General features: G+C 36.4%; 1 protein-coding gene across 2 annotated transcripts in view; it reads right to left on the reverse strand.

The window, feature by feature from the left end:
- LOC127428312 (semaphorin-3F-like) overlaps positions 1–15,031 on the reverse strand; it is a 161,528-nt gene that overhangs the window by 26,438 nt on the left and 120,059 nt on the right. For both annotated transcript variants that reach the window (XM_051676611.1, XM_051676612.1), the window contains one exon: positions 12,172–12,286. In XM_051676611.1, the coding sequence (XP_051532571.1) occupies positions 12,172–12,286 (115 nt within the window). The remainder of the gene's footprint in view (positions 1–12,171; positions 12,287–15,031) is intronic.

The following is a 15,031-nucleotide window of genomic DNA, read 5'->3' on the forward strand; positions in this document are numbered from 1 at the left end:
CAAGTAACACCATGGGACAATGCAGCCATTATACCGCTCAGGAAGGAGACGCATTCTGTCTCCTAGAGATTAATGTAGTTTAGTGCGAAAAGTGCAAATCAATCCCAGAACAACAGAAAAGGTCCTTGTGAAGATGCTGGAGGAAACAGGTAGACAAGTATCTATGTCCACAGTAAAATGAGTTCTATTTCGACATAACCTGAAAGGCTGCTCAGCAAGGAAGAAGCCACTGCTCCAAAACCACCATATAAAAGCCAGATTACAGTTTGCAAGTGCACATACGGACAAACATCTTACTTTTTGGAGAAAAACTGAACTTTTTGGCCATAATGACCATCATTATGTTTGGAGGAAAAAGGGTGAGGCTTGCAAGCCGAAGAACACCATCCCAACCGTGAAGCATGGGGGTGGCAGCATCATGTTGTGGGGGTGCTTTGCTGCAGGAGGGACTGGTGCACTTCACAAAATAGATGGCATCATGAGGAAGGAAAATTATGTGGATATATTGAAGCAATACCTCAAGACATCAGCCAGGAAGTTAAAGCTCGTCGCAAATGGGTCTTCCAAATGGACAATGACCCCAAACATACCTCCAAAGTTGTGTCAATATGGCTTAAGGACAACAAAGCCAAGGTACTGGAGTGGCCATCACAAAGCCCTGACCTCAATCTGATTTGTGGGCAGAACTGAAAAAGCATGTGCACGCAAGGAGGCCACAAACCTGGAGGAATGGGACAAAATTCCAGCAACTTATTGTGAGAAGCTTGTGGAAGGCTATCCAAAATATTTGACCCAAGTTAAACAATTTAAAGGCAATGCTGCCAAATACTAACAAAGTGTATGCAAACTTCTGACCCACTGGGAATGTGATGAAAGAAATAAAAGTTGAAATAAATCATTCTCTCTACCATTATTCTGACATTTCACATTCTTAAAATAAAGTAGTGATCCTAACTGACCTAAGACAGGGAATGTTTTCTATGATTAAATGTCAGGAATTGTGAAAAACTGAGTTTAAATGTAGTTGGCTAATGTGTATGTAAACTTCTGACTTCAACTGTGTAATATATATATATATATATTTATTATTATTTTGTGGCATTCAACATTATGCCATAAATGCTGTCGATTGAGCTTATAATGAAACCAGAACATTCCCTTAAATACTATTTCCTCATACACATACAAACTCTCTCTTGCCCTTACCAGTGCATTTGACACTCTAAAGGAATTGTTCTCCTCCCATCTTATCCTTCACTACAGGAAAGATGCTGTAAATGGTGTATATCTAAGGATCCTCAATGGATGAACACACTGTCATGATTCACTATTGTCTGCCTTGTGTTTCTCCCGTCATCTGTTCCTCCCAGACTACACTTCCCATAATTCCCTTCCCTCATCACTGCCAGCTGTCCTTGATTGTCATCACCTGTGTTTCATTATCTTATTAGTCTTTGTGTATATAATGCCCTGATTTCTGTTCAGTCCTTGTCAGTTGTTATGTGTTTTGACCTCCCGTGTATGACCAGTGCCCTTCGTAGATGTTTCCTCCTGTTCAAGTTTCCTGTTTCCCATCGTGGCTGTTTTATTTTGCTCCTGTGTTTACCTGTTATTTTGTACTTGTTTATTTTTCATTAAACTTCTTAGCTGCACCTAGATCTAGCTCTCGTGACTTCCTTCCAGATTGTTACACACACAGTTTTAAAATTTGGCCATCTAGGACAAATTTGGCAAATCTTTAACATCTTTCAACTGTTCAAATTCTTATAATCTCCAAAATGTAAAGCCAGAGGTAAATATTTAAAGGTGGAACCACATCTGTATAGAACCTGTGTAAGGCTCTGAACCGTAACTCTACAATCCTCTATGATACTGAACAGAAAAGGAGGAAATTTGTATTTAAAAACAACATGAAACAGCATTTGCAACACATTTAAGATCCGTAATATGATGCATACAGAGCTTAACAGAATTTTCACCAAAAATTATTGTAGGGTGGGACTTATTTTTATCCATCTGGATTTAATTGGATTGTGAAAAGTTAGGCTCTGACATATATTGTTTCTTCGTGCCCACACAGCCTTGATTACATCAAAGTCACTTCAGAGAGGCAGTCTAAGTCTGTTTACAGATTATGAAGTCAAACACTTTTTCTTCATCTTTGATGAATGATGCACAATAGGACCAGGGATATAAAAAAAAAAAAAAAGTGTATGTAATAATGTAAATAGGGTCAAATTTAATTTCATGTTATCTATAAACATAATTTGTGTGTGTAAATAAATTTGATGTCTTTGGCTTTTCATAGGCCACATCCAAACTAACACTCAATGTTTGAAAATGCATACATTTTGCTATGTTTAAGTCTCTCATCCAGACTAGATCAGCATTTTCCTCCACTGACAACAGAGAGTTTTGAAAACACTTATGTTATGAAACTGAAAACCGAGTTTTCAAAGTCAAATAGATAAGTGTATATGTGACCTTAGAATGTAAATGTCTAACTATAAATATCCGAAAAGGCCAAAGTATACTGTGGTTTTCCGCATGCCGCCAATTTCGTCATCAGCACTTTAATAAGTCAAAAGTCTCTCTCTCTCTCTCTCTTTGGCTCTCTCTCTCTGTCATTTTCAGACCAATTGGCCCCAGTGATGTAGGGAAATCGAAAGCAGGTTATGATTATTGCCTGGAATTTACTGCTTTTGCTCATTTAAAGAGAGCAGATTATGACTCCTGAGCAAAGCCACTCAGTAGCCTTGTTTTTCTAGATATGCGGACAGTCCACATCTTTGCGCGTCGCTGGTGCACGTGCCACTCATTGACCATAGACCTACTAAAAACTATTGCAAAGCAGTTGTAGTGCACATGCTCCAGCATGTCCGAAAGACTGAGTTCTTGACTGTGCATGAGATGGAATGGCACATGGAAAAATAAAGTATACCCTAGCCTTAAATATAACTATGGGACAAAGTAAGTCCAATTTAGAATCTCTCTCTCTCTCTCTCTCTCTCTCTCTCTCTCTCTCTCTCTCTCTCTCTCTCAAAATAAAAGCTTAATGCTATTCATTAGTATACTGCCACAACAAAAAAGAACTAATGCCTTATTAAAAATGTTTGGACATCCCTCCTTTAACACACACACAAAGCTAAATCCTCACTTCTCTGTATGACTTTGTAAATATCCTTTCCACTAATAAAGAGCTAAACTTGTTTATAAGTACTGAGTGGCTTTGCTCAGGAGTCATAATCTGCTCTCTTTAAATGAGCAAAAGCAGTAAATTCCAGGCAATGATCATAACCTGCTTTCGATTTCCCTACATCACTGGGGCCAATTGGTCTGAAAATGACAGAGAGAGAGAGCCAAAGAGAGAGAGAGAGAGACTTTTGACTTATTAAAGTTTTTACTTAAACATGTACTAAACCATTAAAATACAATATATTCTACCCATGCAATACTACAGTGTGCATATTCAAAACAAATCTCAAAATCACAACAAAATATTAAAATTGACCATCAGACATCACCAGTTAAACACTATAGTCCCATCTTCACATATTGACAATAAAGCACCATTCACACCCCATTTAAACTCAAATTCAAGTAAATTCTTTGTGATTTGATCAAATTTGTGTTCCACTCTGATTCTCGATTCAACCAAAGCAGTAAACATTTGCAGTACACTCATGTTTTTCCCCTCAGCAGCCATTCTACAGGTCTTCCAAATGGCAAATTTAGCTTGTCCAACTATAAAATTCGCCAAGGTACACTGTTCTCTGTGTGTTTTTGAATACTTGCATCCATAAATAAAAAGTGTCTTATTAAAACAGAAACCTAAATTTCCAAGTATTCTTTCAAATAAAGTATACAGTGGTACTAGCCTGGAACATTCAGCAAAAACATGAAATTTTTGATACAAAAATTACAGGATGATAAAACAGCCATATTAAACTTTCTCCACTGCAAATCTCCAGAACGTTTTGGAAGGGGACCTTTATACAAGAGCCTCCAAGAAGGAGCAAGATCATCAGAAACCATAAGATATTCTTTCCATTTTGTATCACATCTGTGATTAATATCTTTAAAATAATCAGTCTTTACACATATCTGATAAAACTATCTTTTTCCAACTGCTTGAAAATCAAGCTCCTGTAACCCCTTAAATTTCAACAACGTCCCCTCTTGGTCACCCTCTGTACAAACCATAGGAGACACAAATAACTTAGGGAAAGAACATTGCATCAAGTCACCAGACAGGACACAATTTACTAAATGGAGGAGCTGAGAAGGAAATGCAGCTTTCAGACGGTTTATGAACTGTTCCACCATCCTCATAGATCGAAATCCCACCTGTTCACAAATTTCGACTGCTGGTCTCCATTTTCTGGAAGCAATATCAATCAAATGTGCAACTTTGGTCAAACCCTTCTCTATAAATATTTTAACAATGGTATTAGATGTGCAAACATTACCACCAAGAAAGGAAATATAAAACAGTGGTTCATTCAGGCCAAAATGGTAATTCTCTCGTCTAAATTCCTTAAAAAGGGTCCAAGAATTTAAAACTAAAACGTAGAATTTTACATCAGACATAAAATTTCCATCAAAAACAATTGCTTATCAAGGGAAAAACCACCAAAAGTTCTGAGCCTAAGCCAGGCCAAATGACACCCATGGTGTAGTATTCTCCTTAGAATAAAGTCTGAGCAACTTTTAGCCTCATAGCTTTAACTTTAGCTGTCAAATCAATCAACCCTTGACCTCCTTCATTAACTGGCAAGTAAAGAATTTCAGGGGGAAGCCAATGATGACCGTCCCAAAAAAATCCACAAAAATCTTCTGCAGATGTTGCAATAGAATTTTTGGTGGGTCAAATACATTTAAACGATGCCACAGCACAGATGCAGCCAAGTTATTAATAATAAGCACTCTACCCCTATATGACAATTGAGGGAGAATCCACCTCCACCTGAGTAAACGGCCAGACACTTTATCAAATAGACCTTCCCAGTTTTTCTGCATATATTGATCTACTCCCATAAAAACCCCAAGCACTTTAAACCCTTCCAAGCTCCAAGAGCAGTGCTGAGGAAGTACTGGAGGACCTCCGTTCTCCCATATGCCCAGCAAAAAGGATACACTCTTCTGACAGTTTATTCGTGAGGAAGAGGCTCTCTGATAGACATCAAGAGATGCTACCATTTTCTTTATATCTTCATCCGACCTTATTACCACTGTGACATCATCAGCGTATGTGCTTAGTCTAACTGTTACCAAATCTGTACTAAAAGGACACACTGTCGAAATCCCACTTAACTGACGTCTCAGAACTGCCAAGAGTGCTTCAATAGCATATAAAATACCTGAGAGACCGGACCCTTGTCATATACCACTGCCAACTAAAAATTGTCTTAAAAGGGTGCCATTTTTTTATATATACTATATACATCTGTGTACAACAGCTTGACATAAGAAATAAATGATTAACCAAAACCAAAAGCATTGAGACATTTAAAAAGAAAGCCATGATCAGTTCGATCAAAGGCTTTCTCCTGGTCCAAAGAAACAAAACCTACATCAAGTTTATACAAATTTCATTTTATAAAATTCAGCATTCAGTCCATCCAATCCTGGAACTTTACCTGAAGAGAGTTCCTGAACAGCTACAGTCAGTTCATCAAAAGTCAAAGGTTGATCAAGTCTATATTTCTCCTCTTCTGCAAGTTGAGGTAGATCTTGAAGAAGAAAATAAGCCATTTCACCATCACAGGGTTCAGCCTTGTAAAGATCCTCATAAAAAGATAAAGCACAGGAAATGATTCCACGATCATCAGTCACTTTTCATCCTCCTGGAAGTTTCAAATGACATAAAGTCTTCCTATTTACGGTCCTCTTCTCCAGACTAAATAAGGAAGATGTCGGAATATCCATGATGTTGACGGAAGTATACCTTGCACAGATAAGTGTCTCTTGGGCCTTTCTTCTAAAAGATTCCATAAAAGGAATTTATTCCGTTCAAGGATTTCAGCAGTGTCCACCTCGTCCGTTTTATCATCAATGTAAAGGATATCTTGTTCAAGCTGTTTCAATGTACTTTCCAAGATGCTTTTATTATAGCAATATAACTCTGGCAAAAAAGTTTAATTTGTGCTTTGCCAATATCTCACCATTGACTTAGGGACTTATATAGCAATTTTCTCTCTCTCCAAGTCTCCCAAAAAAAGATGAAAGAGTGCACAAAATTGTGATCTTGCAACAGTCTACTATTAAATTTCCAAAGTGAGTGCTTAAAAGTGCTCTGTGCAATAGAAACTTCAACAGACATGAAATTTGGTGAATTTTAGTGAATATTTTTCTAAAATAATTGATTACTGTACTTATGTAATTGGTCATACTGTAATAATCTCACCTGTCGTAAGTCCATCTATCCTCTAGGAAGTTACTACAGCCTTTATAATGTTAAAATATAATTTTGGTGAATTTTAGTGAATATATTTCTAATATAATTGATTACTGTACTTATATAATTGATCAGACTGTAATAATCTCACCTTTAGTAAGTTCATCTATCCTCTAGGAAGTTACTACAGCCTTTAGAATGTTAAAATATCATTTTGGTGAATTTTGGTTAAATTATTTCTAAAATAATTGATTAATGTACTTATGTAATTGATGATACTGTAATAATCTCACCTGTAGTAAGTCCATCTATCCTCTAGGAAGTTACTACAGCCTTTAGAATGAGAGAATATAATTTTGGTGAATTTTACTGAATATTTTTCTAGAATAATTGATTACTGTACTTATATAATTGATCATACTGTAATAATCTCACCTGTAGTAAACCCATCTATCCTCTAAAAAGTTACTACAACCTTTAGAATGTGAAAATATCATTTTGGTGAATTTTAGTGATTATTTTCCCAAAAATAATTGATTACTGTACATATATAATTGATCATACTGTAATAATCTCACCTGTAGTACATCCGTCTATTTTCTGTGAAGTTACTACACACTTTATATTGTTAAAATATCATTTTGGTGAATTTTAGTGATTTTTATTTTTTAAATAATTGATTTTACTGAATATTTTTCTAGAATAATTGATTACTGTACTGATATAATTGATCATACTGTAATACTCTCACCTGTAGTAAGTTAGTCTATCCTCTAGGAAGTTACTACAACATTCTGAATGTGAAATTATCATTTTTGTGAATTTTTGTGACTGTTTCTAAAAATAATTACTGTACTTATATAATTGAGCATACTGTGATAATCTCACCTGTAGTAAGTCAGTCTATCCTCTAGGAAGTTACTACAGCCTTTAGAATGAGAAAATATCATTTTGGTGAATTTTAGTGAAAATGTTTCTATAATAATTGATTACTGTTCTTATGTAATAGATCATACTGTAATAATTGCACCTGTAGTAAGTCCATCTATCCTCTGGGAAGTTAATACAGCCTTTAGAATGAGAAAATATCATTTTGGTGAATTTTAGTGATTTTTTTTCTAAAATAATTTATTACTGTACTGATATAATTGATCATACTGTAATACTCTCACCTGTAGTAAATCTGTCTATCCTCTGGGAAGTTACTACACCCTTTAGAATATCAAAATATAATTTTGGTGAATTTTAGTGACTATTTTTCTAAAATATTAGATTACTGTACTCATGTAATTGATGATACTGTATCCTCTAGGAAGTTACTACAGCCTTTAGAATGAGAAAATATCATTTTGGTGAATTTTGGTTAATTTATTTCTAAAATAATTGAATACTGTGCTTATGCAATTGATGGTACTGTAATAATCGTACCTGTAGTAAGTCCATCTATTCTCTGGGAAGTTAATACAGCCTTTAGAATGAGAAAATATCATTTTGGTGAATTTTAGTGATTTTTTTTTTCTAAAATAATTTATTACTGTACTGATATAATTGATCATACTGTAATACTCTCACCTGTAGTAAGTCAGTCTATCCTCTAGGAAGTTACTAAAACCTTTAGAATGAGAAAATATCATTTTGGTGAATTTTAGTGAATATGTTTCTAAAATAATTGATTACTGTACTTATATAATTGATCATACTGTAATACTCTCACCTGTAGTAAGTCAGTCTATCCTCTAGGAAGTTACTAAAACCTTTAGAATGAGAAAATATCATTTTGGTGAATTTTAGTGAATATTTTTCTAAAATAATTGATTACTGTACTTATATAATTGATCATACTGTAATAATCTCACCTGTAGTAAGTCCATCTGTCCTCTAGGAAGTTACTACAGTCTTTAGAATGAGAAAATATAATTTTGGTGAATTTTACTTAATATTTTTCTAAAATAATTGATTACTGTACTTATATAATTGATCATACTGTAATAATCTTACCTGTATTAAGTCCATCTATCCTCTAGGAAGTTACTACACATTTTAGAATGAGAAAATATCATTTTGGTGAATTTTAGTGGATATTTTTCTAAACTAATTGATTACTGTACTTATGTCATTGATCATACTGTAATAATCACACCTGTAGTAAGTCTGTCTATCATCTGGGAAGTTACTACAACCTTTAGAATGAGAAAATATCATTTTGGTGAATTTTAGTGAATATTTTTCTAAAATAATTGATTACTGTACTTATATAATTGATCATACTGTAATACTCTCACCTGTAGTAAGTCTGTCTATCCTCTGGAAAGTTACTACAACATTCCGAATGTGAAAACATTTTTGTGATTTTCTTTTTTTTTTTCAAAAATAATTGATTACTGTACTTATGTAATTGATCATACTGTAATAATCGCACCTGTAGTAAGTTTATCTATCATCTAGGAAGTTACTACAACCTTTAGAATGAGAAAATATAATTTTGGTGAGTTTTAGTGATTTTTTGTCTAAAATAATTGATTACTGTACTTATATAATTGATGATACTGTAATAATCTCAATTGTCATAAGTACATATATACTCTGGGAAGTTATTAGAATACTCTGAATGTGAAAATGTATTTTACCGTTTTTTTTTTTTGTTTGTTTGTTTTTTCATGTATAACTTGCACGTCTCCTATGTTTAGCGTAGTAGGTGGAGTTTTCAGACGGTCCCTTACATCTGCTAGGCACTAGGCAGTCAAAACGCATCAGGGCATTTCAGGCATAATTTTGCAGCCACACGAAGTGTTGACTGTTCTGAATCCAATTTTTATGCCCATATAGTATAGTTGTACTCCCTTTAAACCAAGTGTGCTAATGACATCTTTGTAAGATTGTCGACTGAAGAGAGCGCGGTTAAGCGAAACCGAATATCTAACGAATGTCGAACGTCAAATTAACTTTACCGCGGTCAAGCCCAAAGGATGCCTTCCGCATAGCTACAGATCAAGATATCAGAAATAGTTTTAAATCTGTAAAGTACGACTCGATACTGGGCTTGTGAAGCCCTTTTGTATAATCAAGAAAAGTATTAATCTGCTGTACTGAGTAAAGTTTAGTCCTACCTTCAGAAGTATTCTCCGAATCCATCCCATCATATATTTCCTCGTAATCCTTATTGAAATCCTCCGTCTGTAGCCTTAAATCCATCACCTCTTGCGAAACATTATCTCCTTGACTCTGATCATCGTTTCATCAGTACTTATGTTAATGTCACTTACTACAGATTGTGTTTGTTTTTCATCCCCAAGGGAGTCGGCCTCATGCGCATCTTTTGCATGTACCTGCTCCGAACTCAACTCTGGCTGTATGACTACGGGCATGTCATTTTGGCCGGCCGCTACCTCAGCTATCTCCACGGCTCTATTGCTGGAATTAGCCGACAGGGAGCTTCTGTCGTGCGCCTCATGCGAGCTACTCGGCGTTGATTCCACTCCGGCCTGTGGAAGTTGTAACGGCGCAGCGTCCACAATTATATGGAACCTCGCGCCCTATCATCTTCCATATTAACAGCCAAATCTCCATTGGCGCCATTATTTCCATTACTATTCGGGCAAGTCTGTCTAACGTGTCCAAATTCGCCACAAATAAAGCATTTCATGGACTCTGAAATAATAAAAATAGTCTAATCCTTACCCTCGATGGTTAATTTCACCGACAGGTTCAAAGGATCACTCTGAGAATTCAGAATCATGAAAACCTGATACCGAAAAGACGTTACGTTTAAGTTCGGGATTTTTGCATCCGAGCGTAATCATCTTAATGGGACTCACTAATTTACCATATCTCTGAAGTATATCCTCTAATTTCTCATTTTTAACAAATGGAGGTACATTTGACAAGACAATCTTCTTTGATGGGCTCGACAGAGGCAAAACAGGCACAGACATTTCAATGATTATTACTCCGCTCTCTCTATTAAATCGTTTACCATTTGGGTTTGACTCAGGAAAATAACTATCGTCTTGTTCATACGAGACGCAGATCTAATATTGACACCGCCGACTGCAGCACTCACGGCCAGCAGGCAATCCTCTACTGACACAGACGCAACAGGCATACATTTGCAGCCATTTCTAACAGTCAGTTGCGAGAAATCAACCGCATTTGTCCCCATTTTCGCTGACCGAAAACATCCTACTACTTTACAAAACACAATTCACTCCGACTCAAAAACTCTCACCCAAGCCAAACTCCGTTCACTCACTCCCAGCATGCAACACACACACACACACAGAGAGAGAGAGAGAGAGCGAGAGAGCCCCCTCAGACGGTAATGGACCCAACATTCCTGTTGGTCCACCTGATCCATATATAGGGCATGCCCTTTTCCCTGGACATCACTCGAACTCATGTCACAACTCCTGTACCTTCAACGTTTTTCAAAAATATCCTTTTGTTTGCCTCAGAGAGAGAGACAGAGAGAGAGAGAGAGGGAGAGAGAATCTCTGTAACAGAGCACGGAATAAGATATTATCCATCTGGACATATGGACCAAGTGGGAACCTGGTACCATATGGCAGGGAGAGGGTGGGATGTGTCACCTAGCCCTGGATAGACGCAGGCCTGGGGGCCCGCGGCAGGAGCTGGGGTTCAGGATGTCATGGGTGGGGGTTTCATGTGGATGTTTAGTAGGGTGTGGGTGACACTGGACAGTGCCATTGAAACCTGACTAAGCAGGAGTGGATCTTTCCTAGTTCACACACTGCTCAAGTGATCCCCGCATGGCTGCTGGCCAACGTAAACCAAGCATTTAAGAACCAAGATAGAGCCTTTATACTGATGACTTTACCTGTTGTTAACCCTTAAATGCATAGCTCTGTTCTTTAGTGACTCGGGACCTCGTTCTACTCCCTCTACACCTCCTCACCTTAAACTCTTTAGTATTCCTCAACCTTTCTCTTATGAATAGTGTAACAATAAAAAATGCCAAAATTAAAAAAAAAAATCTACTTCCTTACTTACCAAAAGCATATAAGGTTTTTAGTGACCAAGATGTAATAGTCATAATAAATAATATTTTTTAGTATTTCATATTTCATCTAGGTTTATTATCACAGGATATCTATTGCTTTTCTATTGCTTTTTATAAGAAGCCCAATATATTTATACAAATAATTACTATATTATGTAAAATTTTCTACGCAACAATGGTAAATTATCAATATTCCATATGCACAAACATATTATGCATGCTGTTTGTTCCTTAAGGTGGCACTGTATTTAGTCAGTAATTTTTCAGATTCAGATTTTAAAATGCCGCATAAACGTCATCAACACTATAAAGACATCGGTTCTTATGCGAATGCGGGCTAGATGCGAGCTTTGGTGGATGGGAAGATTATCAATGAATTATGGCTAAAATGTTGTCCTGTTCCTCAAGCAATTCTTCAGAAAACTTGGAATACAGTACAGTCATACAGATTACTTTTATGGTGCTTTTTGATTTAGATTTTTTTTTTTGTCCTTTAGAGCTTGACAGACATGGTACATGCAAGGTAATTATCATTGTATGGCAAGAGCTGCTTGCTATTCTTTCAAATAATTCTACTTTTGTTTTGTTTTTTTGTTTGTTTTTTACATGGGGAAATACAAAAATGTATTTTTTATTTTTGAGTGAACTATTCCTTTAAAGATGGACCAAGATACAGAGGTGAGTTGAGAAAGAAAGAGAGAGAGAGAGAGAGAGAGAGAGAGAGAGAGAGAGAGAGCGAGGAAAAAGCAAGACTTACGGAGCTCATCAAAATGCGTTTCAATCCCATCAGCACCCGGGACTGAGCAGATGAGGCGAGCTTTCAGAAAGGTGCTCCACTTGTTGACCAAACAGCAGTGTCCCCCATCATCATTCTGTAAACATACACATGCACAGACAGATTGAATTGAGCTGAAATCGAAAAAAGCCTGTATTTATTTCATGCCAATCTCCTCAACAGAGAGAGAGAGAGAGTGTGGAACAAACATCCAGAAAAAGTTAGCTATGAGGAGACAAGATGGCAAATAATGTCTTATCTGATTCTCATCTGACTTCTAAAATCACAATTAATTTGTTTTTAACTTTAAAGCATTGTTTTTAAAGCATGTAAAAGATAAAGACTGCGACACATATTTGATAGTATGGCTTGTCTTTATTAAAAAGTCAACATGAAACAGCATTTGCAACTCATTTCACAGCTGTGTATTTCTGGGTCAAAAAAAGTATATTCAACAGCAGAAAATGCATACTTTAGATAATCAGAAATGAACTGGATCATTCAAAGGTGCTGTTTCATACCAGAATGACTGGTGCAACAAGTGATCTCTATTTGACTGGAGGTTGGAGGGGAGGGGTTGAAAAATTAGAGCTCAGTGATGTCAGCCGGAAAGGAAAGTCATTTCAGAGGCAGGGCAAGTTATTTGATTTTGATGAAAGATTATAATATATATATATATATATATATATATATATATATATATATATATATAATATATGTATATGTATATACAGGTGCATCTCAATAAATTAGAATGTCGTGGAAAAGATCATTTATTTCAGTAATTCAACTCAAATTGTGAAACTTGTATATTAAATAAATTCAATGCACACAGACTGAAGTAGTTTAAGTCTTTGGTTCTGTTAATTGTGATGATTTTGGCTCACATTTAACAAAAACCCACCAATTCACTATCTCAAAAAATTAGAATACATTATAAGACCAATAAAAAAAACATTTTTAGTGAATTGTTGGCCTTCTAGAAAGTATGTTCATTTACTGTATATGTACTCAATACTTGGTAGGGGCTCCTTTTGCTTTAATTACTGCCTCAATTCGGCGTGGCATGGAGGTGATCAGTTTGTGGCACTGCTGAGGTGGTATGGAAGCCCAGGTTTCTTTGACAGTGGCCTTCAGCTCATCTGCATTTTTTGGTCTCTTGTTTCTCATTTGCCTCTTGACAATACCCCATAGATTCTCTATGGGATTCAGGTCTGGTGAGTTTGCTGGCCAGTCAAGCACACCAGCACCATGGTCATTTAACCAACTTTTGGTGCTTTTGGCAGTGTGGGCAGGTGCCAAATCCTGCTGGAAAATGAAATCAGCATCTTTAAAAAGCTGGTCAGCAGAAGGAAGCATGAAGTGCTCCAAAATTTCTTGGTAAACGGGTGCAGTGACTTTGGTTTTCAAAAAACACAATGGACCAACACCATCAGATGACATTGCACCCCAAATCATCACAGACTGTGGAAACTTAACACTGGACTTCAAGCAACTTGGGCTATGAGCTTCTCCACCCTTCCTCCAGACTCTAGGACCTTGGTTTCCAAATGAAATACAAAACTTGCTCTCATCTGAAAAGAGGACTTTGGACCACTGGGCAACAGTCCAGTTTTTCTTCTCCTTAGCCCAGGTAAGATGCATCTGATGTTGTCTGTGGTTCAGGAGTGGCTTAACAAGAGGAATACGACAACTGTAGCCAAATTCCTTGACACGTCTGTGTGTGGTGGCTCTTGATGCCTTGACCCCAGCCTCAGTCTATTCCTTGTAAAGTTCACCCAAATTCTTGAATCGATTTTGCTTGACAATCCTCATAAGGCTGTGGTTCTCTCGGTTGGTTGTGCATCTTTTTCTTCCACACTTTTTCCTTCCACTTAACTTTCTGTTAACATGCTTGGATACAGCACTCTGTGAACAGCCAGCTTCTTTGGCAATGAATGTTTGTGGCTTACCCTCCTTGTGAAGGGTGTCAATGATTGTCTTCTGGACAACTGTCAGATCAGCAGTCTTCCCCATGATTGTGTAGCTTAGTGAACCAAACTGAGAGAACATTTTGAAGGCTCAGGAAACCTTTGCAGGAGTTGATTAGCTGATTGGCATGTCACCATATTCTAATTTTTTGAGATAGTGAATTGGTGGGTTTTTGTTAAATGTGAGCCAAAATCATCACAATTAAAAGAACCAAAGACTTAAACTACTTCAGTCTGTGTGCATTGAATTTATTTAATACACGAGTTTCACAATTTGAGTTGAATTACTGAAATAAATGAACTTTTCCACGACATTCTAATTTATTGAGATGCACCTGTATATATATATATATATATATATATATATATATATATATATATATATATATATATATATATATATATATATAATTTATTTATTTATTTATTTTTATTAACATGTAATGTATTGTGCATATTAAGACCAGGAATGTATGTTAAGAAATTAAACAGGGTCAATATTGATTTCTTGTTGGGTTTAAGAGAAACTAAAGAGCATTGTGAATAAGAACACAAGGGTGGATGGTGACCAGATGGGTGCAGATTTGAGATGCAGAGTTCTCCGAAGGGTGATCCATAAAGCCCGGAGTGCAGGAAAGTGTTTGCGTGCTGGGTCACCACATGACCCCGACTCATAATCAGAGACAGAAGTGAATAAACACAACCCCCCTCTAAAAATCTTTGATTGTGTTCAGCAGAAGAAAAAAAGTCTTACATATCTGGGATGGCATGAGGGTGACTAAATGATGAGAGAATTTTCATTTTTGAGTGAACTAACCATTTAACAGGTCAAACGGTAAAGCTGAAATAACATACTGGTTTCACACAACATG

Source organism: Myxocyprinus asiaticus, chromosome 37 (genome assembly GCF_019703515.2).
Source record: "Myxocyprinus asiaticus isolate MX2 ecotype Aquarium Trade chromosome 37, UBuf_Myxa_2, whole genome shotgun sequence".
Classification (NCBI taxonomy): domain Eukaryota; kingdom Metazoa; phylum Chordata; class Actinopteri; order Cypriniformes; family Catostomidae; genus Myxocyprinus; species Myxocyprinus asiaticus.